At 41.9% G+C, this 27,995-nt stretch overlaps 1 protein-coding gene across 2 annotated transcripts in view; it reads left to right on the top strand.

Moving 5' to 3' along the window:
- LOC124550987 (endoribonuclease Dicer-like) overlaps nt 1-27,995 on the top strand; it is a 315,900-nt gene that overhangs the window by 8,931 nt on the left and 278,974 nt on the right. Inside the window, exon 2 of one of the 2 annotated variants that reach the window (XM_047125813.1) lies at nt 26,566-26,622. The exons of the other annotated variant lie outside the window; for it this stretch is intronic. Coding sequence (XP_046981769.1) covers nt 26,585-26,622 — 38 coding nt within the window. The 5' untranslated portion in view covers nt 26,566-26,584. The remainder of the gene's footprint in view (nt 1-26,565; nt 26,623-27,995) is intronic. 2 annotated transcript variants of the gene reach the window in all.

Genomic DNA, 27,995 nt, shown 5'->3' with positions numbered 1-27,995 from the left:
CCATTCCTGTGGCAGAGGCAGGGAGTCCAAGCGGCCCATGTGACCCCAGGTCGCACCATACAATGGAGCCCAGAACCTATGTGTATTAATGCCATAACCCCTCTACCAGTGACAGCATGTGACCCTAGGGCATAACCTGCCTCCTTGGCTCCTTCATGGTCTCACAGTACATCGACAACATTGTTCTCCAGTGCAATTGTAATGGTTTTTTCCACCATCTGGCTGAGCTACGGCATCTTTTAAGCACTTCCCCTGCCTTCTGCATTGCCCTTCAGGAGACTTGGTTTCCAGCAATGTTGACCCCAACCCTTTGTGGATACCAGGGATATTACAAGAATCGTGCTATCTGCAGGGTGTTGGGCAGAGTTTGCACGTATGTTCTGGACACACTATCTAGTGAACTTGAACCTCTTAATGCCCCTCGAGAGGCTGTGACTGTTCAGATAAGGGCATTTTGGTATATTACAATCTGCAATATTTACCTCCTTCTGATGGTGGAATGTCTCAGAACATATTGTTTGCATTGGTTTCTCAGCTCCCCTCATATTTCATGGTCTTAGGTCTTCAATTCCCATAACCCTTTCTGGGGTGGAACCACAATGACTGGCTGCGGTAAAGACCTTGAAAACTTACTGGCACAACTTGACATCTGCCTCTTGAACATTGGTGCCCCCCACACACTTCGGTGTGGGGCACTGAATTTTCTTGACCATTGACCTTTCCATTTGCAGCCCTTGTCTTCTCTCGTTCTTCCACTGGAGAGTCCACGATGACCTGTGTGGTTGTGACAACTTACCGACCTTCCTGTCCCTCACTCAGTGTGACTCCCATGGACCGGTGCCCAGATAGCTCTCAACTGCGTTGACTGGGGTGCTTTCGCCACTCGTCGCCCTTTGCTCTCTGCTGCATAAAGGTATCAATGAGGTAGTCCAGAATATAAATACAGCCCTTCTTTCGGAAGCGGATTTGGCGATCCTCTGTTCCTTAGGTCTGCACCGACTGAAGACAGTGCCTCGGCAGTCTCAGAAGTCGTAGAGACCATTAGAGATTGAAGGTAGGTTCTCCAATGCTATAAGTGACACCCGTCATTGGAGCAACTCATTTGCCTTTAAGCAGCTCCTTGGCAGAGTCTGACACCTAATAAAATGATGGAAGCGATAATGTTGGGAACAGTATGTTTCAACCTGTGAACCATGTATCTCCCCTTTGCAAGTTTGGGCAAAGGTCAGATATCCCTATGGATACAACACACCTGCAGCTGTACCTGGTATTACTTTGAGTGGCAGTGTCTACACTTGCCGAGACGCCATCGCCGATCATTTTGCTCTTCATTACGCTCGAGCCTCTGCGTCTGAGACTTATCAACATGTCTTTTGTGTCCTAAAACAGTGGGTGGAGTGAAAGCTACTATCTGTTACTATACATCACCTGGAGCCATATAATGCTCCCTTCAGCAAATGGGAATTCATCAGTGTCCTAGCCCACTGCCCTGATACAGCCCTAGGGTCTGACGGCATCCAAACCCAAATGCTCAAACACCTATCTGTGGATTGTCAATGTCATATCCTTGCCATTTTTAACTGCATCTGAAGTGAGGGCAAGTTACCATTGCAATGGTGATGACTCGTCATCGTCACAGTACTGGAACTGGTTAAGCACCTTTTAGAGCAGGACAGTTATCGCCCAATAAGTCTCAGCAGTGTTCTCTGTAAGTTGCTTGTACACGTGGTGAGCCGGTGGCTCTGTTGGCTCTTTGAGTCTCGGGGTCATCTGGCTTCATCCCAGGGTTGTTTTCGCCAAGGCCATTTCACTACTGATAACGTGTTTTACCGTCCACAGCTCGTGGTCGTGCGGTAGCGTTCTCGCTTCCTACGCCCGGGTTCAATTCCCGGCGGGGTCAGGGACTTTCTCTGCCTCGTGATGGCTGGGTGTTGTGTGATGTCCTTAGGTTAGTTAGGTTTAAGTAGTTCTAAGTTCTAAGGGACTGATGACCATAGATGTTAAGTCCCATAGTGCTCAGAGCCATTTTTTAACGCGTTTTATCAGGAGTCTGCCATCTGAACTCCTTTTACACAGCCATCTTCTTCAACCTGCAAAAGGCTTATGACACAACATGTTGATACCACTTCATTGCTACCTAACACGAGGGGGGGTTGTTCAGGTGTCACTCCCAATATTCAATCAGAACTCCTGTCGCACTGTATGTGCAGTATACTGCACACCTTTTTGCACAAGAGTTAAGGACGTCCGATCCAAATACAGGTTTGATTTCTGCCAAGTATTAACCAAGTGAAAGCTGGTTACTCTTGGGAATAAACTAATATTGGTAACAAGAAACGGCAATAAGGAATATACATATTGAGAGGCCAATGTCAAAATACCCAGACTCGTGAACAGAGGTTGACAAGAGGTTCGTGAACTGACACCACTAATTGCCCAAACCGCCCATTTCTGAGCCAAAAATATCCTTGTAGAATGGGAAGAGTTACCCCAAAATATAATACCATACGACATAAGCGAATGAAAATAAGCAAAGTAGACTAATTTTTGTGTCGGAAGTATCACTCACTTTTGATACCGTTCGAATAGCAAAAATGGCAGTATTAAGTCTTTGAACAAGATCCTGAACATGGGCTTTCCACGACAGCTTACTATCTATCTGAACACCTAGAAATTTTAACTGTTCAGTTTCACTAATCATATCCCCATTCTGTGTCCGCCCCAGTAGCTGAGTGGTCAGCATGACGGATTGCCGTCCTCTGGGCCCGGGTTCGATTCCCGGCTGGGTCGGAGATTTTCTCCGCTCAGGGACTGGGTGTTGTGTTGTGTTCATCATCATTTCATCCCCATCCGGCGTGCGGGTCGCCCAATGTGGCGCCGAATGTAATAAGACCTGCGATATGGCGGCCGGACCTGCCCCGCGAGGGGCCTCCCGGCCAATGACGCCAAACGCTCATTTCCATTTCCATCCCCATTCTGTGAAATTAAAAAGTCAGGTTTTGTTGAATTGTGTGTTAGAAACTGTAAAAACTGAGTCTTACTGTGATTTAACATTAGTTTATTTTCTACAAGCCATGAACTGAGGTCATGTACTGCGTTATTTGAAACCGAGTCAATGTTGCACACAACATCCTTTGCTTCCAAGCTAGTGTCATCGGCAAACAGAAATATTTTAGAGTTACCCGTAATACTAGAGGGCATATCATTTATATAAATAAGGAACAGGAGCAGCCCCACCAGTGATCCCTGCCCCCCCCCCCCCCCCCCCCCCCCCCCCCCCCCCCCCCCCCCCCCCGCACTTGACAGTACCGACCTTTTGCTGCCAGTTGCTAAAGTAAGAGGTGAACCAATAGTGAGCTACTCCCTGTATTCCGTAATGGTCCAACTTCTGGAGCAATATTTTGTGATTAACACAATCAAATGCATTAGTGAATCAAAAAATATCCCAAGCGTTCGAAACTTTTTGTTTAGCCCATCCAGTACCTCACAGAGAAAAGAGAATAATAGCATTTTCACTTTTTAAACGACTTCTAGAGATGAACTGTACATTTGATAGCAAATCATATGATATAAAATGATAATGTATCCTTACATACACAGCCTTTTCTATAACTTTTGCAAACACTGAGGGCATAGAAATAGGTCTAAAATTATCTACGTCATCCCTTTCTCCCTTTTTATAAAGCGGTTTTACTACTGAGTACTTTAATTGCTCAGGAAACTGACCATTCCTAAAGGAAAAATTACAAATATGGCTAAATACAGGGCTAACATGTGCAGCACAGTAATTTAATATTCTGCTAGACAATCCATCATAACCATGAGAGTCCTTAGTCTTCAGTGATTTAATTATTGACTCAATCTCCCTCTTGTCTCTATCACAGAGGAGTATTTCAGACATCAATCTTGGAAAGGCATTTGCCAAGAAAGTTATATGATTTCCTGTAGAAACTAATTTTTATTTAATTCACCAGCAATACTCAGAAAATGGTTGTTAAATACTGTACATATATCTGATTTATCAGTAACAGAAATATTTTTACTGCGAACTGACTTTATATCGTCAACCTTATGCTGCTGACCAGACACTTCCTTCACAACTGACCATATCGTTTTAATTTTATCCTGTGAATTAGCTATTCTATTTGCATACCACGTACTCTTTGCCATCCTAATAACATTTTTAAGCACCTTACAATACTGTTTGTAACGGGCTACTGTAGCTTGATTGCGACTACTTCTAACATTTTGATATAATTCCCACTTTGTTCTACATGATATCCTTATCCCACTAGTCAGCCACCCGGGCTGTCCATTACTGCTAGTACCCTGTTTAGAATGGAAAGCAACTCTCGAAGAGCGTGTATGTCCCCTCAATGGACTCTGCATTCTGGGGCTTCTAGCTGCTCCCTAGGTAGGGCATCTTGCCGTCTTTCTTCCTCTGTCTCCCTTTCTTCTTTTGTCCCTTATCTCACCTCCAGTGACCTTTTGTAGACCTTGGGGTTTTCTTCCCGTGGGTTCAGTGCGGTCTAGTCTGTCGCTGATCTACAGACATGTAATCCTATCTGTTTGAGGAAAATGGGACTCATGACATAGTAGTTTGATTTTGGACAGCTGACGTATACCGTGTTGATCGCTCCAGAGTTTAACCAACCTTGACAGACTGTGAAGCTACAATCAAAATTAGAGAGCTTCTTGTTTGTATTGGTTTTTTTCCTGCAATATTGGGCCTGAAATTGGAATGCCACTTTCCTTCTTTTCTGCTAAACCATGTAAAAAGTTCATCATCTTTGCCTTTTCCTGTCCCTGACTCTCTAAACTACTCTTTGTCATTCTTTTGAAACAAAAGTTTTATTTCTGGTTATTCTTCCGATCTGACACTGTTAAAGTTGTAAGACCAAATTCAGTGGCAACATTTTTCATCAGTTCTCTTTTATCCACCATATGCAGTGCATCTAACTTTTTGTTTGTGAGCATCTCTTTGATATTTTTTTATGCTCTCAGCATATGGGAACAGTATAATTACTGTACTTACTGTATATGTGAATATTTCATCCATAAGAGGCAGCATTATGAGGGCTGTGATTACTGTACAACTAAGTGTGAACTTGTTAACTGACACCATGCTATGATTTATGTAGGGTGGGCAAGCGTCTATTACTTTCAAATTTCTGTATCAAAAACTGTACAGCTGCCTCTGGCCATCCAGATTTAGATTCCTTGTAATATCCTTAGACTGCTTCCCCCAGGGGGCCCACAGTCCTTTTTGTGGGTACGTGTGTGGCACGCACGGTGCCCCGAGCAATTGCAGTCTCCTTCCTTTTTCCAGACTGGATTACCGTCCCTGTTCCTCTCCTTCACTGTCTGTGTTCCTTGCTCCCTGCCCCCTCCTTTCCCTCTTGGTGGACTTCTTTATATCGACCTGGCTATCCTCCCGGCCTTGTTTTCGTCTGTGCTATTGTTTAGTTTGCTGTTTCCATCTCCTTTTTGGCGATTTTGGTCCCCTTGGGGTTTGACATCCATTTCCAACGTTTTCAGTACAGTGTGAGCCATTTGGGGATGAACTCCCAACCTAGTTTCCATGGTGCAGGCTCCTCTCCCCCTCCCCTCCTTTTCCCGTTGCACCCTGGCCCCCTTCCTGCTAGGTCACCAGCACAGTAGCCAGTCTGTGTGGTGGGGCTGTTAAGTACCCACTTGGCTGAGCTGCCTGACAACACAGGAATCACACTGCCGGTACCTGAGCTGTTAACGCCTCATGTATGCCAAGGAGTTGATGCTCATCACTTTGGGGCATCAGAACTCCCAGCAATGGCCGCCGTGCCAGGCGGCCCTTGCTGTGGCTGGGTGGTGCCCACGGAGTGAGCCCCTTATCAGAGTGGGTGGTACTAGGGCATGAAGCAACAAAAGTATCAACATCCTGGCCATTCTGTGGCCGTCTCTAAGAGTGATAGAAGACATGATACTCTTTCTTCCGATCCTTCGGCCTTCTCCTCCCTGGCCACTCTCTGAGAAGAGGGTCAAGCTCACTGGCTTGGGTTGATACCTTTCCCTTGGTACCTGGTTTGTACCAGGACAGGTGTCGAAAGTTTTGCCACGACCGAGCCTTTGTTTTTCGTGGAGGCAATTGAAGATAAGTATGGTGAAGTGGACTCCACGAGTAAAATACGGTCCACTTCTTTGCTCATAAAGACACCTTCTACTGCCCAATCTGAAGCCTTGCGTGCTTGTGACCATCTTGGTGACATCCCAGCATTCGTCGCACCCCACCAATCTTTGAACTCAGTACAGGGCATCATTTTCCTCCTCCTCCAAACTGACGAGGAGCTCCATGCGAACCTCGAGCGGTGGGGAGTCCGATTTATCCACCGTGTACAGCGAGCCCCCGAAAACAATCGCGCCGATACAGGCACCTTTATCCTGGCCTTCGAGGGGGATACCCGCCCAGAGAAGGTAAAGGTGATGGTGTATCGGTGTGATGTAAAACCTTACATTCCACCACCGATGAGATGCTTTAAATGCTTATGGTTTGGACACGTCTTCCCGCTGCACCAATGATCCCCTCTGCGGTGACTTCCATGAGGGGAGTGCCTGTGCTCCCCCGCCAGTGTGCGTAAATTGTAATGCACAGCATCCTCCACATTCACCAGCATGCCCGGTGTATGTGGAAGAATGACGGATTCAAGAGTACAAGACGGAAATCCATGGGTCGGGTAGAATGGCAGGATATTGTGATGCAGGCCAAGGCCCTTCAAGGGCTGTAGAGCCGAGTAGTAGTAGTAGTAGTAGTAGTAGTAGTAGTAGTAGTAGTATTCAAGAGTACAAGATCTTAGATCGACTTACGTACACCGAGGCTTGTTGAAAGTATGACTGGCTCCATCCCGTGCCTACTACTTTTGCTTCACTAATGCCCATTCCTCCTCTTACCCCCTTGTCTTCCCAGCCCCGCCCAATTCGCCCCACACCTTCCGCCTCTCTCTCCCACTCCCCTCCCCCCTCCCCATCAGTACCCATACCCACCCCGTCGGGTGCTGCTCCCCCTCCCCCACCGGAGAAGCACTCTCCTCCTTCAGCAGCCGCCAGTACTGGAGCTCTCTCCCAGGACTTCTCTTCCCGGCACCCCCCTGAAAGGTGATGTGCAGCTCCACATCGGCCATGCAATCCGTGGCCAGTGAGCACCAAGATTGCCAGGTGTAATTCCATGCCCAACCTCGCTGCAGTCTGCCCATCTCTTCCTTCACAAGAGAAGAAGCAGAAATACAAGAACAAGGGCAAGGGCCCCTCGGTACCCCCCTGAGGTGCCGCCTTCCCATCCTCCAGCCAATGAACCAACAGAGTCTCACCCCACATATATGGACATTACCCATCCTTATCGGTGACAGATGGCGACTCAGCGGCATGACTAGCTCCGGTCCGTCCGCTTCCCATTTGGACTCCAGCTTGAGAATCCTCCAGTGGAATTGTAATAGCTATTTGCGTCACCTCCCGGAGTTGCAGCCCCCTCTTTCCTCCTTGCATTGCTCTCCAGGAGACCCTTTTTGTCAATTCTTACTCACCCACCCTTTGTGGGTTCCACACTTTCTTTCAACTGAATTGGCCCCTTGCAGGCTTCTGGTGGTGTTTGCATCTTGGCCTGCAAGGACGTTGTTAGTAAATGGGTTCCCCTTCATACTACTCTACAGGCAATTGCTGTCAGGGTCCATCTGTCCACTCCAATCACAGTCTGTAATCACTACCTCCTGCCTGACAGGCCACCCACATCCCTTGCCCTAACCACCCTTCTTCAAAAACTCCCTTCTTCCTTCCTGCTTCTAGGGGACTTTAATGCCCACATCTCTCTTTGGAGTAGTCAGACGACTACTGCCCTGCGCAGGACAGTTGAAGCTGTTCTGGCAGGGCTTGACCTCTGTCTTCTAAAGACCGGCACTCCCACGCACTTTATTGTGGCACACGGCACTTTTTCTGCCTTTGACCTGTCCATCTGCAGTCCCGGCCTCCTTCCCTCCATTCAGTGGGGTGTCCACAATGACAGCGATCATTACCCGATTGTTTTGACCTTCCTTCAGTATGTCTCGCTCCGTCACCCTCCCAGGTGGGCCTTCTCTAAAGCTGATTGGGGTGATTTCTCCTCTGCTACCATCCCTCCTGTACTACCACACAGTAGTATTGATGAATCTACACAGACTTTGACTACCGCGATTCTTTCAGCCATCCCTTCTTCCTTGGGTTCCCCCCGTTGGAAGATGGTCCCTTGGTGGACTCTGGAAATTGCTGTGGCCATAAAAGACCACCGCCATGCTGTTCAATGCTTAAAGTGGCACCCTTCTACTGCTCTCCTGGTATTTAAACGATTCCACACCCAGGCCTGTTACCTAATCATATTTCAGAAACGGATTTGTTGGGAACGATTTGTGGCTGCCATAGGGCCGCATACCCCCTCTTCGCAAGTCTGGGCAAAACTCGGATGAATTTTTGGCCAACGTCTTCCGACCGGCGTTGCAGGAATTTCTGTGCATGGTGTTGTCCTTACCCATCCGGACTTTGTTGCAGAGCTTTTCGCTCAACACTTTGCCCAAGCCTTTGCATTGATTCAGTATCCGTCCACATTCCTCCTCCTGAAAGAGCACTCGGAACGACTGCCTTTGTCTTTCGTTTCTCGCTGCTTGGAGTATTACGGTGCCCCATTTAGCGAATGGGAATTCGCCAGTGCCCTTGCCCTTTGTCCCGACACGGCTCCCGGACCGGATCAAATACAGAACCAAATGCTCCCTCACTTATCGGTGGCTGGCCACTGTCGTATATTGACCCTTGTCAACCAGCTATGGAGTGAGAGGGTATTTCCTACCCAGTGGCAGGAAAGCATTGTTGTTCCAGTGTTGAGTCCTGGGAATCCACCTCTTCAGTTGGATAGCTACCATCCAATTAGTCTTACCAATACCCTCTGCAAGTTCCTTGAACGCCTGGTGAGTTAGAATGAAATTTTCACTCTACAGCGGAGTATGCGCTGATATGAAACTTCTTGGCAGATTAAAACTGTGTGCCGGACTGAGACTCGAACTCGGGACCTTTGCCTTTTGTGGGCAAGTGCTCTACCGACTGAGCTACCCAAGCACGACTCACACCCCGTCCTCACAGCTTTAATTCCGCCAGTACTTCGTCTCCTACCTTCCAAACTTCACAGAAGCTCTCCGGCGATCATACATACTCACAAATTTCTTTCACAAATTATTACCTTTGTTTGATGCTAGAAGAATGTTTCCTGTACCAGAGCGTTCCTTGTACTGTACTTGGTTCACCTGTCTTGCTTTAATTTGGATCTAAGGCAGTAGAATTCCTGTACCACTTCTTGGACTTGGTCCTCAGTTTTGATAAGTTTGTAGCTAATCTTATCTCTGGTGCTCCGTAAGGACTTTTGGATTGCTTTGCTTTGCTTTTAATCCATTTTCTCTGCTCAGCAGACTGTTCATTCCATTCAGTGTACTGTTTCCAGAGGAACCCACAGCCATCAGTGAACCTAGTCACTGATGTTCTTTTACTCTGGATTTTAACCCAACTTATGCATGTTTCTTTTATTTCCAACAATATAAGGAAAAGGTTTGCAGTACCCCCAATACCTTGTTCTTTAAGAAAAATCACTAAATTAAGACTTCCAAACTAATTGTCTAGATAAAAGTAAAAATTATGAAAGTGCTCTCATTCATGCTTAGCGTTACTTTTATGTAAATGCAGTGCAATGGCCTGTGATAGAAGTAATGTTGCATAAATTCCAATAAATTGCATGTCAGAAATACCAAATATTGAGGTTGTATGCTTGAATGAACACTGGCTTACAAAGGATAGTATCAGAATCTTAAACAACCTTGATAATTGTTATGTTGCCAGCAGGTTTTGTAGGAGTAATTTGAGGATATAAAGGATCCATATACATCTATGAGCTGATTATCTTATTACATAGTAGCCTTCATTGATTTATAACAAATCATTTTCAGCATGATTACAAAACAAGAAATCAAAATAATTTTGTTACTGTGCACCCACCATTTAAAACTTTATGCTCAAACTCCACAATACATGGCTGTGAAAATTTATAACAAAGTGAAAAGAAGAGAATTCAAAAAGAATGTAGGATAAAAAGAGAAACTAGTGCAGCAATGTTACTATTCAGTAGAAGAATTCATGAATGACAATCTGAAAAATTGAGCCCGAGAGACAAATATTTAGGACTGTTAATTTTTAAATTTTGTTACTTTCTAATAAAAATTATTAATTTATTAATTAATTAATAATATAGTACAGTATATTATATTAATGATATTATAAGAAAAATCTGTTTTTGTGTTTTGACGAGTCTTAGGTTAGGTTAGGTTAGTGTTGTTTTAACGTCCCGTCGACAACGAGGTCATTAGAGACGGAGCGCAAGCTCGGGTTAGGGAAGGATTGGGAAGGAAGTCGGCCGTGCCCTTTCAAAGGAACCATCCTGGCATTTGCCTGAAACGATTTTGGGAAATCACGGAAAACCTAAATCAGGATGGCTGGAGACGGGATTGAACCGTCGTCCTCCCGAATGCGAGTCCAGTGTGCTAACTACTGCGCCACCTCGCTCGGTTTGACGAGTCTTCTGTACATTAAGTCAATGACTTGAAATTGTGTGTTATGAGACAATAAATCTCTATTCTATTCTGTTGTTGGTTGATTAAAGAACTATTTACAATTTTTGAACCTAAAAGATAAAACTTTTAATTATTATACTTACTTTAAATTCATGATGTGATGAAGTTTTGGGTGTAGTCACCAGTTGTCCCCAGGAGTGGACTGCTTCTCAGAACTACTAACACAAGGCTGAAGGAAATGATGTTCAAAAATCCTTAAATAATCACAAGAAGATTATAGTAGTTCACTGTTGGCACAAAAAATAAAAATTAAAAAAAAAAAACAGCAAAAATCCAGTCCTGTCATTTGTAGCATTAGTGTAACACTGGGCACCAGTAAGTTAAGACAAACAATTGCCACTTTCCGTGTCTTCTGGGAATCTTCCTGTCTACAAAATAGAGAAATATATAGAAATACCCAAGCTATCCTGGTATTTGATTAAATGTATACATTTAATACTAGATGAAAGTTGTCCTTTTTGGACTTTAAAACACTGGAAAATCCAGTATAGAATAATGACAATATTATGAAAAGGATAGATTGCTACTGTGGTGTGTGTACTGAAGGTCTTACAGCAGACTTTATACGTCGAAAAAGTTTGCCCCTTTTCTGCTTCGTGGCTCATGACATTGTGTGGTGTGCGTACTGTAAGACCTTCAGTACACACACCATCGGATTATTCGACTTGTCTCTCTAACAAAGTAGGTGAGTGTCAGCAATATGTCTCGTGGTCTTATCGTGGCGTGTTTATCTTCTGCCGTTAGGTCAGAGGATAGAAATGCCACTTGCACGCTTAGAGTAGCAGATTGACGGTGAGCAACTTTAAACAGGACTTGATTAATTTTCACACACATTTATTAAAATAATGACAAGCATAAAAATTACTTAACTTGGTTCTGGATGCTATTTACAATTGACAATCTGAAGTTCCTTTGGTATTGGTACGTTAATCTTATTCTCACATATATCTCTGATACTTGACAAAAGTGTCTATACAAATCTCTTTATGGCTATGTACAGGAATATGATAATCTTATTAGGTGCAGACTGAAACTTGACTATAGACTGGTTACAGACTAATGCAGACTGGTACAGACTGATGCAGACTCATGCAGACTGAGGCAGACTGGTACAGACAGGTGCAGATAAATGCAGACTCATACAGACTGACTAATCGGAGGTCTGTACACTCGTTATAATACCTCGAGCGTTCATGTATCACTGCGCGAGGAGAAAAGGTTCTACGTTAGCAGCAATCTCATTGGCTGTGTTACATATTAATACGCGGATCGGCGGAAGCAGAATTTGGTCCGTCTCTATGGCAGCGCCATCTCATAGTGCGGAGACGGACGAGTGCTGCGCCTGCGCTGTTGTGCTTAGCGGGGCGCGCTCTAGTGGGAAAGTTCTATGCAGAACTATGTACACAACAGCTACTCACCATGTAGCTGAGATGTTGAGTCGCACAGAGGCACAAGAAAAAGACTACTAAACACACAAGCTTTTGCCCAGAAGGCCTCCTCCTGAAATAGACCCCCCCCCCCCCCCCTCCACACACACACACACACACACACACACACACACACACACACACACACACACACACACCACTGTGTGTGTGTGTGTGTGTGTGTGTGTGTGTGTGAGAGAGAGAGAGAATAGTTTACGTTTTAGTAGTCTTTTTGTTGTTCCTGTCTGCGACTCGACATCTCCACTATATGATGAGTAGCAATCTGTTCTTTTCATAATGTTGACCTTACGAACTTTCATTTTAAATTGTACAGTTTTTGAGAGAATATATGTACTGCTTAGTTGCACTGTATACTTGATGTCTAGAGGTGAACGTCACATGTTGTCTTCATTACACATATCTGAACAGTGGATGTTTTTCCTCAATGAGCTGTTGCCTTAGAATAACATAATGTAAAACGTTGACAGAATAAGTGTGTCAACTGTTTAATTTTGTTAAAAAGTTTTGGTAGAATGTAAGTACTTTTGGATTAAAGGAGATGACTCACCGAAAAGCGGGAGCTTTGAGTTTTCTGTAGGCTCTCACAAAAAGAAATAAAACTTGCTATCTTTCAGAGTAACTGTTTCTTTGAGCTAGAGTACAATGCACACAGAAAAACAGGCACACAGGGAATTGTGTTGTGTGGGGAGGGGAGAGGCATGAGGCAGGGAGGAGAGGGTGGTTTGCAGCTCTGAGGGAGGCAGCTGGTTTGTTGGCTAGGAATGTGGAAGGGTGGGGTGGAGGTGTCCAGGATTGGCACATGATGCACAATTGTCAGAACTGCTGGGGAGCGGCACACACTGTGAAGGTGACGTGGGGACGTGAATTGGCAGGCGGTGACAGGACAGAGGAAGGAGAAACTGTTGGGTGGTGGATGTGGGGACAGTGGGTTACTGGAGTTTGAAGCCAGGACCGTTACGGTAGTGAAGGATGTGTTACAAAGATAACTATCCTCCGTGTAGTTCAGAGAAGCTGCCTTTCTTCACTAATATCTGTGGAAATATGTTTGGCAGACAGTGGCTTTCAATTTGATAAAGCATGGGGCACAATAATTACTTTAATATCTTCAGGGAGACAAAATTTTATGTCCAGTGATATGTCTAGTGAAAATTAACAACTGTATTTTAACTCCGTGGATCAGGATTTCAACAGATGGTGAGCAAGTAATATTGCACATGCACATACATGTGCACACCTCAGAAGGATCAGTGGTAGACAGAAGGCACTAAAAGTGAGAGAGTGCTTTTGTGCAACCAAAAATATATGTGCATGCACTACCGCAACATTTTTTTGGGCATAAAGTCAGCGACGTGCACCAGCAGTCTCCAGTGTAAAATCCCGTTGAAGATGGCCGAAAGATTGTCAGTCTAAATATCATGTCATTTTGCCAGTGTCACCGTGTTGCAAGTCCAAAACCTCGTGGAATAATATACAACTACATGACGTGTACTTCACAGGCAATCACCTTGTTGCTGAGGACACATTCAGCATGCCTGTGGGAGATTGAGTGGTTGTAGGTACAAAATAAACAACAGGTTATCCAAATTTTATTCCATAAGGAACCAATGTGCACGGCAGTTGTATATTAATTAAGGAAGGATAGGAACACAGCAGTCAGTCACAATCCGATATCATTCCTTCTGCCTATCCAATGGTAAATTCATATGACGACATGTACTGCTGAGTTTGTTGGATGCTGCCTCACTCACATGCACTGTAGATGGCTATTTGCAGATGAAATCTGGAAATGCAAGAATAATAAAAAACTAGTGAGATTGCGACTGGTTGGCATGTTTCTATCCTTCCTTAACAGGTTACTCCTTTAAAAGACATATGTTTTTTCCCCCAACATAACAAAGAAATAAGTGTCAGCATGTACTCTTTGGAAATAGTGATGAATAAAACTGCTATATCACACACACTAGTTTGCAGTGATTGTGGTTTGTTACTTATGTTACACCATTTTTATCCAGTTTTTTTAATTGGGGTGAGAAGGTAGTCTTTGGCTTAGCTGCCAACTGGGCTTCTGTTTCAGCCAACACAGTGATGTAGCTGTGATAAGGAGTTAGTTTTATGTTTCATCTTACCTTGTGAAATTAGTTGGGAAGAGATTTTTGCTTGTGCCGAAAGAGAGCATGTCCATCGATTGATTGTCAGTGATTTACACAGTTCAGACTGATAAGCCTGGCATTTTATTTACTCATTTCTTCTCCTTTTAATGCAAGTATTATAGAACAGTTAATGTTTTCTTTTATTTCCTCTGTCATAATGTCATATCTGCATTACATATTATCCCATTGAGCTTTTGAAGCAATGAATAAAATAGTTAACAGGTAATAGACTGCATATCATTTATGCAAAAAATATTACACTGGGCGTGAAAATCTTATGATTTTTTTTTTTTTTTAATGACACTTCATAATAAACCTTTTAAATAACTAGTTCATGAGAAAAAGTGAATTATGACCTCAGGCATTTTCAGTCATAGGAAGTCATCATCATCAGTTATCTTCTATATTAGCAGGTCCTTTGCCTCTCCATTTTCTGCGATCCATTGCTTCCTTCTTAAGGCTGCTGTATGTTGTACCGTCCATCATGTCATCCAGTATCTGGAATCTCTTCCTTCCTCGCTTCCTTTTCCCTTCTACATAACCTTCTAAAACTGTTTTTATCAGTCCGTCATTCTTTCTTAATATATGCCCAATCCAATTTCTTTTTCTTCTCTTTATTACATCTAGTAACTGCCTTTTCTCTCCCACTCTTCTCAGTACCTCTTCATTTTTTACTCTGTCCATCCAATTTATTCCTTCCATCTTCCGCCATTTCCAGATCTCAAAAGCCTCCAGCCTTTCTCTGTCTTTTTTCCTCATAGTCCATGTTTCAGCGCCATATAGAAGAACACTCCATACAAGACATTTTATGAGTCTCTTTCTGAGTTCTCTGTCCATACCGCTGCAGAAGATTCTCCTTTTCTCATAAAACGCCTCTTTTGCCATTGCTATCCTTGTTTTAATTTCTGTGGTGCACTTCCAGTCGGTGTCTATCCTGCTTCCAAGATACTTAAAATTTTGCACCTGTTCTAGTTTTTCTCCATTCAGCACAATTTTTAGTTCCTTATTTCCTCCTATTGCCAATACTTTTGTTTTATTTGTGTTAATTTTCATTCCATATTTTTTCCGTTAGTTGCAATGGTGTCCACCAAATCCTGTAATTCTTTTTCCCCTGTGGCTAGAAGGACCATGTCATCAGCAAATCTCAAGCACCCTACTCTTCTTCCTCCAATTTCTACTCCTTTGTCATCTAATGAGCATTGGTCAATCATATTTTCCAAGTACAGGTTGAAAAGAGTAGGTGATAAACAGCATCCTTGTCTTACTCCTTTCCCTAGTCTGATCCAGTTTGTACTTTCTCCGCTCACTTTAACTGAAACTTTTTGATTAAGGTACAATAGGAAGTACGTTGCAGAAAATTCATCCTAGTAGTGCAGCTGTGTTTTTGCAGAAGGTGATGGGTTCAGAATGAAAAACGTTGTTTACACTGATAAGTTTATGTAACATTTGATAACACTGCCAATGAAAGTAGGAAGTCCCCACAAGGCAAATATTAGTTTGGAGGTCTGTGCCTGATAACCTGTGCCTTGCAGTGTGCCGGCTGAAGTTCCTTGCCACAAGGTATTCATTTACAAAACCAGAGAACTGTCAGTGCTACAGCTGCTACGCAAAAATTTTTTTTTTTTTTTTTTTTTTTTTCTTTTTTTTCTGTATGTAGCCAGCTAGTGTGGCTGACATAGGAAACAGTTTAAATATTTCGAGCATATCAAAGTACATGTGATTCTGGTGCTCTGCATGCCACAAGCCTTGACAAGGTACATGTTCTGTAGCACATTGTTGGGCAATTTTAATTTGTATGTGTTGGGTGATGGTCATTTGCTGTAGTTAAATGGTTTCCAACATTAACTGAGTTTTCCATCAGTTCTTAGCATAACTTAACAATATTAAAAAGAAAAAAAAACAACCGAATGTTCTGCAAAATCATATTTAGTTAGCTGCAAAGCAGCTTTCGGCTTGTTAGGCCATAGTCATTTGTCAACTGAATGTCGCAAACACAGATAAACTGATGTGTGATTTACAAGATATAATTTATACAGAAGCTATATAAATGATGACATTTGAGTGTTTATTTGGGAAACCAAATTACTTTTTTGTCTCACAGAAATAGACACATTACTTAATAAAGGAAACAAAATTTTTTATGCGGAGACTTATTTAATATCTGAGGAAAAATAGTTGATTTTACGATTTTAATCTTAGTACTTGTAACTAAAACATAGGCCTAAGTTAACAAAGGAGAAAAAGGATTTGTAGTTATTTAATATTAAGCTGCCATTCTGATTCATATGTCCACTGACATCCAATATGGCCATATTTCTGCTTTTCATAGCAAAATGTAAAACTTCACATTGTACATCATATGAGTGGTTTTCTGTTAAAAGTTGATTGGCAAAGGTGAATGTTTCTGACTTCATCTCCAGCTTCTCACATCTTCAGATAACCCGATTACCACAGCTCTGCCTAACGTATACTTTTCCACTGTTATTGCATATAGTTTTTTTAAGTGCTGGATAATCTTCTCTTTGTGCTAATGTCTATATTAAAGACCAAGTAATGTGTATAAGATCTCCCCAGCTTCATTGTGAAGCGAATTTTCTTATTTTTAGGTGTTTAAATGTTGCAACCTGGGTCATCTTCAGTGGCATATGGGTCATTCCCTGTCAGTTCAACCAGGGGCTCCAGCTCATAGTCTCAGATTTGACTGAAATTCAGTACGCTAATTCTACCATGTGTGAAACACTCGTATACAAAGTATTAGTTTCCCCTGCCAATTAGTTCTAGAATTATGACTTGTGAAAGAAGGTGGCATGACCAGGAAATTGCAACCCGCATCTGGCAATCTCTCTTCAGACCCAACTTCAGGTCTTAATAACCTTGGAACTATTCCACACAGTGCAGTGAAATTTTTACAACCCAGTAACATCCATTTAGAGAACACACTCCATGAATCAAAACACCAAAAACATATTTCTGAGGGAAAATTAAAAATTTCAAAATGTGATTAAAAAAATGTAATACGTTAAGAGGTACATATTATAGGTGCCCACTATGCCAAATATAATTCACTCAAAAAGGGTATAAATTTTTTGTGATAAGCTTAATGTGGCCTAAACACACACAGAACTCATCATGCCCATATCAGTCACAAAAACTGAGTTACATGCACACGAAAATACAAAAATTTGAAAAATTACATGAAAAACATGGATTTGCGAAGTGTGGTTGCACAAAAGGGACAAGTGGTATCCAAGCCAAATTTCACACACTGCATAAGTAGACCATAATGATATATATCTCAAAATTCAGCATGTTATTGCAAGACATTTGTGTACAAAGGAAGCTGACAGATGTATTTGGTGTGTGGCCATTGTTCCACAACACAATTTTGTAAAAACATATCATAAACTGTTCTGCCTCTTCTTATCCTCTCCCTCAACTGTTTAATCACTAAGCAACAACATATAGACAGATTAACACAACGTATCATTAATGTTTACTGCACACTAAAAACCTGTCTACATCTACATCTACATCCATACTCCGCAAGCCACCTGACGGTGTGTGGCGGAGGGTACCTTGAGTACCTCTATCGGTTCTCCCTTCTATTCCATTCTCGTATTGTTCGTGGAAAGAAGGATTGTCGGTATGCTTCTGTGTGGGCTCTAATCTCTCAGATTTTATCCTCATGGTCTCTTCGCGAGATATACGTAGGAGGGAGCAATATACTGCTTGACTCTTTGGTGAAGGTATATTCTCGAAACTTTGACAAAAGCCCGTACCGAGCTACTGAGCGTCTCTCCTGCAGAGTCTTCCACTGGAGTTTATCTATCATCTCCGTAACGCTTTCGCGATTACTAAATGATCCTGTAACGAAGCGCGCTGCTCTCCGTTGGATCTTCTCTATCTCTTCTATCAACCCTATCTGGTACGGATCCCACACTGCTGAGCAGTATTCAAGCAGTGGGCGAACAAGCGTACTGTAACCTACTTCCTTTGTTTTCGGATTGCATTTCCTTAGGATTCTTCCAATGAATCTCAGTCTGGCATCTGCTTTACCGACGATCAACATTATATGATCATTCCATTTTAAATCACTCCTAATGCGTACTCCCAGATAATTTATGGTATTAACTGCTTCCGGTTGCTGACCTGCTATTTTGTAGCTAAATGATAAAGGATCTATCTTTCTGTGTATTCGCAGCACATGACACTTGTCTACATTGAGATTCAATTGCCATTCCCTGCACCATGCGTCAATTCGCTGCAGATCCTCCTGCATTTCAGTACAATTTTCCATTGTTACAACCTCTCGATACACCACAGCATCATCCGCAAAAAGCCTCAGTGAACTTCCGATGTCATCCACAAGGTCATTTATGTATATTGTGAATAGCAACGGTCCTATGACACTCCCCTGCGGCACACCTGAAATCACTCTTACTTCGGAAGACTTCTCTCCATTGAGAATGACATGCTGCATCCTGTTATCTAGGAACTCCTCAATCCAATCACACAATTGGTCTGATAGTCCATATGCTCTTACTTTGTTCATTAAACGACTGTGGGGAACTGTATCGAACGCCTTGCGGAAGTCAAGAAACACGGCATCTACCTGTGAACCCGTATCTATGGCCCTCTGAGTCTCGTGGACGAATAGCGCGAGCTGGGTTTCACATGACCGTCTTTTTCGAAACCCATGCTGATTCCTACAGAGTAGATTTCTAGTCTCCAGAAAAGTCATTATACTCGAACACAATACGTGTTCCAAAATTCTACAACTGATCGATGTTAGAGACATAGGTCTATAGTTCTGCACATCTGCTCGATGTCCCTTTTTGAAAACGGGGATGACCTGTGCCCTTTTCCAATCCTTTGGAACGCTACGCTCTTCTAGAGACCTACGGTACACCGCTGCAAGAAGGGGGGCCAGTTCCTTCGCGTACTCTGTGTCGATTGTACTTCGAGCAGAAGTTCTCCCACACTTTAGCTACTGTACTCTGTACTTTGAGTGGCAAATTGTACTGTCTTCCTGACACTGTGGTAGGAACTGGAACTGTCATAAGAATATGTTCAAAAGGAATACAACACATGTCTGCCAAACGTGGCCAATGAAATGATCTTGCTGGTCCTGCTGGTGCCATGAAGTTCACAAACACATCACCTTCTGCTTCACAGCACTTTGCAACACATCCTAAGTACCATTTGTCATCATAAACAGCAATAACATAGCAACCTGGTTGTATGTTGCTGCTTTTGCTTCTGAATCCTGAGTCAGACTCACTGTGAAGACACATGTTGTGCATGACCCCATAGTTATAACCAGACAGTCTGCTCATCTGCACATTGTCAGAGCCCACTGCAGAGAAGTGATGATGGCTCCTTGTGTCTGCAACAGTTTTAACGTGTTCTAGTCTGCTTTTTAGCAACTCTTTGACAGATTTCACCTCATCTTTCGAAACACAGGATGATTGTATGCCAGAGATATTTTTCTGTACCCAGGTAAATAACTGAAGAGGTGTTAGAATGTGACCTTCTGTAGGGTACTGCAGACTAGCTCGTGGTGCCATGCGCTTAATGGTACCACCAATACCATGACATACATTTTTACCATGACTTGTGAAAAAATTCCATTCTGCGTGAATCTGAAAATCGTGGTAATGCATGCATAAATTTTTGAGATTTTTACAGTTTTTGTACTGACAAGCTGCCCCATCACTGAAGTATTTCGCAAAATGTATGTGAGGCAGCTTGTTTTTCACATATTCCATGATAATGCGAATGTGGGCATGAACTGCAATGGCATCATGAATTAAACAGTCGCTAAAAACGCACAGGTTGATGACATACACATCACCTGATTCACCTCTATAGTAAAACCCAAATGACTGGAGAGTTGCTTGACTGTTGTCCCAATGATATCCTTGGATGGCATCTTGAACTATAAATGCATAATTTTCAGAAAAAGTCTAGTATTACTATAATTTCATCTTGTTTCAAATTATCCTTATAAAACTGGAGATAAGCCGATTGTGCTGTTGCTGTGAAGCTGTGTGGGGTCAGTTTGTCCATTTTTTGCCAACACATTTCAACAAAATCTTCCACTGTACTTTGCTTTGTTTCAAGACTTGTGCGATCCATGTGTGTCCATTATTTATAAGAAACAAGATCACCGTCATCCATAAGGAGTTCACCATACAGTTTGTTATTCATGTGTTCGGCAAGATTTGCCTTACCAGGACACTTTTCACACCTGTGTATCATGCACTGGTAGGAACTGATGTCACACACCAGCAGCTTCATTGCACCTTTGTAATCCAGACCAGAATCCTTTATAGCAGCAAACATGGGTCTCACATAAACAAACATTGTGTGTGCCCCTTGCACTTACAGGCACAACCCATTTTGGTTGAAGATTGAAAAAAGATGATAAATCTACTTTGGTATTGGGATACTTTTCCTTGAATTCTACATATAGTTCCAATATGCTGCACAGCAACAGTCTTTTTTGCATTTGTACACACACATTTCCAATTTTCACCGTTACATTGTCTTTTTTTCCAGGCATTATTCGGCTGTAGTCATTATTTTCATAAAACTCCGGCACTAGCACCTTTATTTCTAACGTCAATTGGTTCAAATGGCTCTGAGCACTATGCGACTTAACTTCTGAGGTCATCAGTTGCCTAGGACTTAGAACTAATCAAACCTAACTAACCTAAGGACATCACACCCATCCATGCCCGAGGCAGGATTCGAACCTGCAACCGTAGCGGTCGCTCGGTTCCGGACTGTAGCACCTAGAACCGCACGGCTACTGCGGGCCGCTCTGAACTCAATTGCTTGCCCTGAGCCTGCTGAAGTTGTGGAAGCACTCCTTGGGTTGCTTTTATTTTCCTAGCTTGCTTTACCATATATGTAGAGACATTGAATTCCTTTGCAGTGTAGTCAATAGACCAGCTGGAAGGTGCAAGGGTAAAAATAGCTACTTTTTTCTGGCATGTGGAAATGGCACATTTTTCTTTCAAATCATGCACAATTTTGTCCAAATCAGAGCATTTCTGGCATGATTTCTGTTCCTTTGGAGCAGATAGTTCTTCCTTTTCCACCATTAGTGTGTCAGCTATTTTGTGTTTTAATTCCATTTGAGCTTCTTGTAGTTTTATTCTACCATAGCTGGGCCTGTCTCTTTTCCCAACTTTGTGTGTCTTCATGGGAGACAAACCAAGAGTAGTCACTGAAGTATTTAATTTCTCATCCACTGTGGTTGTAGGTGGCTGATACTCTTCGTCACTGTCATGTAAATTATCAGAATATTCTTCATTTTTTAGCAGTTTAACACACCTGGAACATAACTTTTGTCCTGGTTTCATGTTAAGTCCCATGCACTGATTCACTTTCAGTACTGTTTTTGTATCAGTTTCTCTGAGGCTACACTTCACTGTCTTCTTATGAATCTGAAATGGATCAAAATAACTTCTTTGCAGGAAAGAATACTTATCCAGAAACACTTTCATATGATGATCACAAACACTAACGTTTCCTGGAACTGTACTTCTTGTGCCCACAGGGTGTATCCCGGATATCCATAGCAACAAATCTTGGTCCTATTCATCCAGATCGTACAGTACAAAGCGAATGCCACATTTTGTTCCATCCATATGTTGTTTTATGACATTCAGATGCATGTGCGCTACCAATACTGCAACTTGTTTGAACAAAAGCACCACTAGTTCACTCTTCTGCCTCCGTACTGACTTTCCACAACAGTACTGACCAGTCTGAACTAGAATCTTAAAACATGAGTAACCTGTAATTGTTGCTTGTTTCGTTTGTTGTTCCTGCCTAACAATGACTCATTCTGTCCCTGAAAACTACCATTGTTTAACTTTCTGTTGCCTAATGGTTCCCAACAATTGCTACAGCTTTATCTGAAACAAGCTATCTGCATCATCACTATTACTTGCCAAATCAAATCATGTTAAAAGAAACGTAACCAAATAAATCTCTGTCAACTTTTATTGTATACAAATGCCTTTGCAATAACAAGTTGAAATTTTGCCACGTATTGTATTATGGTCTACTTATGCAGTGTTTGAAATTTGGCTTGGATACCGCTTGTCCCTTTTGTGCTACCACACTTCAAAAATCCATGTTTTTCAGGTAATTTTTCAAATTTTTGTATTTTCGTGTGCATGTAACTCTGTTTGTGTGACTGATATGGGCAAGATGAGTTCTGTGTGTTTAGGCTACATTAAGCTTACCACAAAAAAAAGTATACCCGTTTTGAGTGAATTATATTTGACATAGAGGCACCTATAATATGTACCTTTTAACGTATTACATTTTTTTTTAATCACATTTTGGAATTTTTTATTTTCCCTCAGAAATATGTTGTTGGTGTTTTGATTCATGGAGTGTTTTCTCTAAATGGATGTTACTGGGTTGTAAAAATTTCACTGGACTGTGTGGAATAGTTCCAAAGTTATCAAGACCTGAAGTTGGGTCTGAAGACAGATTGCCAGATGCGGGTCGCAATTTCCGGGTCATGCTACCTTCTTTCACAAGCCATAATCCTGGAACTAATTGGCAGGGAAGCTTAAAATTTTGTACATGAGTGTTCCACACTTGGTAGCATTGGTGTGCTAAATTTTAGCCAAATCTGAGACTATCAGCTGGAACATTTTCTCAAATTGGTGGAACTGACATGGAATGACCCATATGCATATTGTGATACTACAGATCGTTTATTTCACATATAATGTTGCTGTGTGCCTTTTTGTAGTACGAAGATGAGAAATAAGAACGTATTTATAAGAAAAGCATACTTTAAGTGCCATGTGATACGCAGAAAGTAGTAGTGTGGTAGTGGGTAGGTTCATTTCGCTCTAGTATTTGACAAACTGCCTTGAACGCAATTATGAAACAGTAGATGTAAAATCACAAATTGTTTGGAGTGGTTTTGTTCAGTGATTGATTATGAATGATAATTATTCAAACAGATAGTATGTGGGCAGTTTTGAATGATAGAAGTGAGCATTGGAGTAGGTGTACTGCTGTTTTTCATTAAAGAAACCTCCCTAAAATGATTTGGAACACACAAGATTATTTTACATTAGTATAAAGCAGTTTGTTTTCAGAATTCCTCCTACTGATGCCCTCTACTTTTTCTTTGTGCTACGAATTTTATTTTATCTACTCACAAGGAGAAAAATCAAGTAGAGTAGAGGCCAGTGACTTTGGTGGCCAATAAACATGACCAATGTAATGAATCCTTCACTCTGGGAATGTTTAATTTAGTTGTTACACCTGCCAGGTTCAGTGACAAAATTCCATTTTTCATGTCTCCTCATTTACATGAAGGTGTTAAGGTCACTAGTGGTGAAAGGAATAAGTCATTCTGACATAAAAATAGCTATATTTTGTGGAATACCTATGGGCATTTACATTCATTTGATAAAGGCTACTTTATACTGCCAGAAGAATGACTTCCTTAACATTGAAATTATATTTTGGTGCATATACAGATTAAGTGTGTACTGGAAACTGCTGCTTTGTTTGCTGAACACACATCTTAACAGTTTTTGTGTCACATGATGCTACTAGGGAACTGTCTGTGGATACCATTATTTACGGGCCACAAAAGTATTTTCTTTCATCTACCAAGACTGCATATGTAAATATGGGGTGCATCATTTTAAATCCTATTATTATCTCAGGCGTTATGCTTGAAACTAGTCTCAAGTGATTCATACTGCACGCGCGCACACACACACACACACACACACACACACACACACACACATTATTACTATAAAATTGTCCATATAACCCTCTCTTGAAATATCTGGCTTATCTCTGGAAATATCCAATATGCATTGTGCCTTTAATAGTTGAACTGTGCAGCTATTTCAACCAATTCCAGTGTAACTGTATTCTAGTATGACCGTTATAGGTTAAGAAAATAGCAGGCTTTGCTTCATTGAGAAACTGGAGTTTGGGTAATGAAAAAACCATTTGTGAAGCAATTGTAAACCCATTCTGGAGTACTGCCCGTGTTCTACATGAGCCATATTAAGATAGATTAACAGAGAACATACAGCATTTGCACAGAAAGTCTAAGTGACATATTTACAAGTAACTACATCTACACACATACTCCACAAGTCACCACATTCTGTACAACGGAGGATACGTTGTACCACTGCTAATCATTTCCTTTATTGTTCTATTTGAAGATAGAGCTGTGGAAAACAGTTACCTACAGGTTGAGTCACTAACTATTGCCACCAAGACTAACTCCAAAAGTGTGATAGGAGCTGAAAAGTTTGCAGGACAAATATTGCATGGGGCAATGGGAGCCATAATATGACATTGGCTTTTTGTTGCTAGGTGGGGTCGCTTCAGAGATATGAAGGTAAACATTGTTTTCTTAAATAGGATGCTATAGTTTGGTACTTATTTTCTGATAGCGGCTATCGAGACCAATCCAATGATGTGTAACTTGAAGGTCAACGAAGATCAAAAAGGTGGCATGTACGTCCATTTACAGGTGTTCGAAGTGATGACCATTGATATCAATGCAATCAGAGCGTGTGCTTTGATAAGTGCCAGAGCGATAACGAATATCACTCAATCCATGATAAGAAAATTGCAGCACTGCATTGATACCATTGGTCATCACTTCAAACACCTTCTGTAAATGGACGTTCATGCCACCTTTCTGATCTTCGTTGACCTTCAAAGATCTTGCTGTTACACATCATTGGATTGGTCTCGATAGCTGCTATCAGAAAATAAGTACCAAACTATAGCATCCCATTTACAAAAAACAAAACTGACCTTCGTATCTCTGAAGCGACCCCACCTAGCAACAAAAAACCAGTGTCATATTATGGCCCCCGTTGTCCCATGCAATATTTGTCCCACCAACTTTTGATCTCCTATCATATTTTCGGAGTTATTCTAGGTGGCAATAGTTAGTGACTCACCCTATATATGCCTCTGTATGATCCCTAATTTGTCTTATCTTGCCTTTGTGGTCCTTACATGAAACGTACATTGGCAGCAATAGGATCGTTCTGCGCTCAGCTGCAAATGCCGGTTCTCTAAATTTTCTCTGTATTGTTTAGTGAAAAGAACATTATCTTCCTTGCAGGGAGTCCCATTTTAGTTCAAGCAACATCTCTGTAATAATTGCGTGTTGATTGAACCCACCAGTAACAAATCTAGTGGCTCACCTCTGAATTGCTTCTGTGTTTTCATTTAATTCAACGTGGTGGAGATCCCAAACACTCGAGGAGTACTCAAGAATGTATCATACTAGTGTTCGATGTCCAGCTTCCTTCATAAATGACCTACGCTTTCCTCAAATTCTCCCAATAAACCAAAGTTGACCATTCACCTTCCCTACTACTGCCCTTACATGCTCAATCCATTTCAAATCACTTTTGCAGTGTTACAACTAGGTATTTAATCAATATGACTGTCAAGCAGCACGCTAACAATGCTGTATTTGAACATTAAAAAATTGTTTTTCCAACTCATCTGCATTAACATACACGTCTCTCCATTTAGAACAAGCTGCCATTTGTCACGCCAACTAGAAATTTAGTCTAAGCCGCTTGTATCCTCCTACAGTTACTCAGCGATATCTTTCCATACACCACAGCATCGTCAGGAAACAACTGCGGACTGCTGCTCACCCCACTCGTCAGATGCTTTTTGTATATAGATAATAAGAGTACTCCTGTCACACTTTCCTGGGGAACTCCTGGTGATACCCTCGTCTCCACTGAACATCTTTGAGCCATTCACAGACTTGGGAATCTGTCCCATATGCTCAAGACATTCGTTAACAGCCTGCTGTGCGGTACCTTGCCAAACACTTTCTGGAAATCTAGAAATATGGAATTGCTGGTTGACCTTCATCAATGGTTAGCAGGATGTCATCTGAGGAAAGAGCAAGGTGTGTTTCGCATCAGCGATGCTTTCTAAATCTTTGCTGATTTGTGGACAGAAGCTTTTCTGACTCAAAGAAATTTATTGTATTTGAACTCAGAATATGTTCAACAACTCTGCAGCAAAATAGACGTTAAGGATATAGGTTTGTAATATTGTGGGTCTGTTCTTTTACCTTCCCTTCGTATAGGAGTCAGCTGCATTTCTTTCGGTCTCTTGCACTGAGTGAGAGATTCACAAAGAATGCAAGCAAAGTAAGGGCCCAGTGTCGTAGAGTACTCTGTATAACTGACTTGGGGTTCCACCTGGACCTGGCGACTCACTTGTTTTCAACTCTTTCAGTTGCTTCTCTACGCCAAGGATGCCTATTACGGGAGACCGTGCTGCCGTCAAACAACGGTATGTTTGTACAATCCTCCTGTGTGAATGATTTCTTAAATGCAAAATTTAAAACTTCAGCTTTCCTTCAGCCGATTTCTGTTGTCACACCAGACTGCTCAGTGCGTGACTGGATGTTAGTGTTCAACCCACTTAGTTATTTTATGTAGGATCAGAATTTTCTCGAGTTCTTGGAAATACGTTTTGCGAAGGGACGATGGAGGAGCTGTCTCAGAGGTGGTATAAATACCTCAAAACCCATGTATTAAATTTCAAAATCAGCTTTCCAGGTAAAAACTATGTTATTTTTCTTATTTTATTTATCTTTGATGTTTGGTTTACATATCATGTGAATAGGATGCCGAAGCATTACATATGGTAATTTAAAGGAAAAATATGTAAGAACATATAGAGCACATAGAATCTGATGTTGTCTTAACAACACATTGTGCTAATTGGCAGTGAATGCGATTCTTTTCAATTACTGAGGGAAAAAGGCAGTTGATAGTAATTTACTCTGAAGTGGTACCACAACAATCCAGATCTCCTGCTTACCAGGCAAATGACCACTGCACCATCCAGACACAGTGGCCACCACAACCATATTGACTATCCTAGCAAGCCTCCCTTCAGACCCAAATTCTCATCTTATACCACACACACTGCTGATGTATACTTTAACCTGATTGTTTACAGTGCAGTACAGAAGCTCCTCACAGATAAACTCTGTGTTGTTGTTGTTTTTGTTGTTGTTGTTGGTGGTGGTGGTGGTGGTGGTGGTGCTGCTGCTGCTCTTCAGTCTGAAGACAGGTTTGATGCAGCTTTGGCTACTAGTCCACCCTGTGCAAGCCACTTCATCCCTGTGTTATTAAGCAGCCTCCATTTGATCCCGTTTATACTATTCAAGCCTTGTTCCCACTCTTCAGCTCTTATCTGTCACACCTTCCCCCGGCACCTAAACCGACAATTCATTGATGCCTCAGAATGTATCTCATCAATCGATCCCTTCGTAGAGTCAAGTTGTACTATCAATTTTTTCTTGTTGCAGTACTTAGTAAGAATGTAACTAGGTGGCAGCTTTCGGCGAACAGTCGATAAATTATGTACAGTCTATAACAGTTGCACATGCAATTTATTTATCACAGTTTTTTGTTACGCTTGTGCTTTTTCAGTTACGTTCGATATAAAAATGTACTTGAAGTCGAAATAATTGCGAGACTAACAATATTGAATTCATGATGTTCAACAATCGTATTGCTTGTGAAATAATACCCCTGCAGTGCTGTGCAGCCTTAATACCATTTAGTTCGATGAGACTGAACGTGAAAGAACGTAAATTTCCCCCATTATTTTTATTAATGTTGCAACAGTTATTCCAAGACGAGACTGTCAGA

The sequence above is a fragment of the Schistocerca americana genome, chromosome 9, assembly GCF_021461395.2.
Source record: "Schistocerca americana isolate TAMUIC-IGC-003095 chromosome 9, iqSchAmer2.1, whole genome shotgun sequence".
In the NCBI taxonomy this organism is placed as follows: domain Eukaryota; kingdom Metazoa; phylum Arthropoda; class Insecta; order Orthoptera; family Acrididae; genus Schistocerca; species Schistocerca americana.
This window is presented reverse-complemented; position numbering and strand designations above follow the sequence as displayed.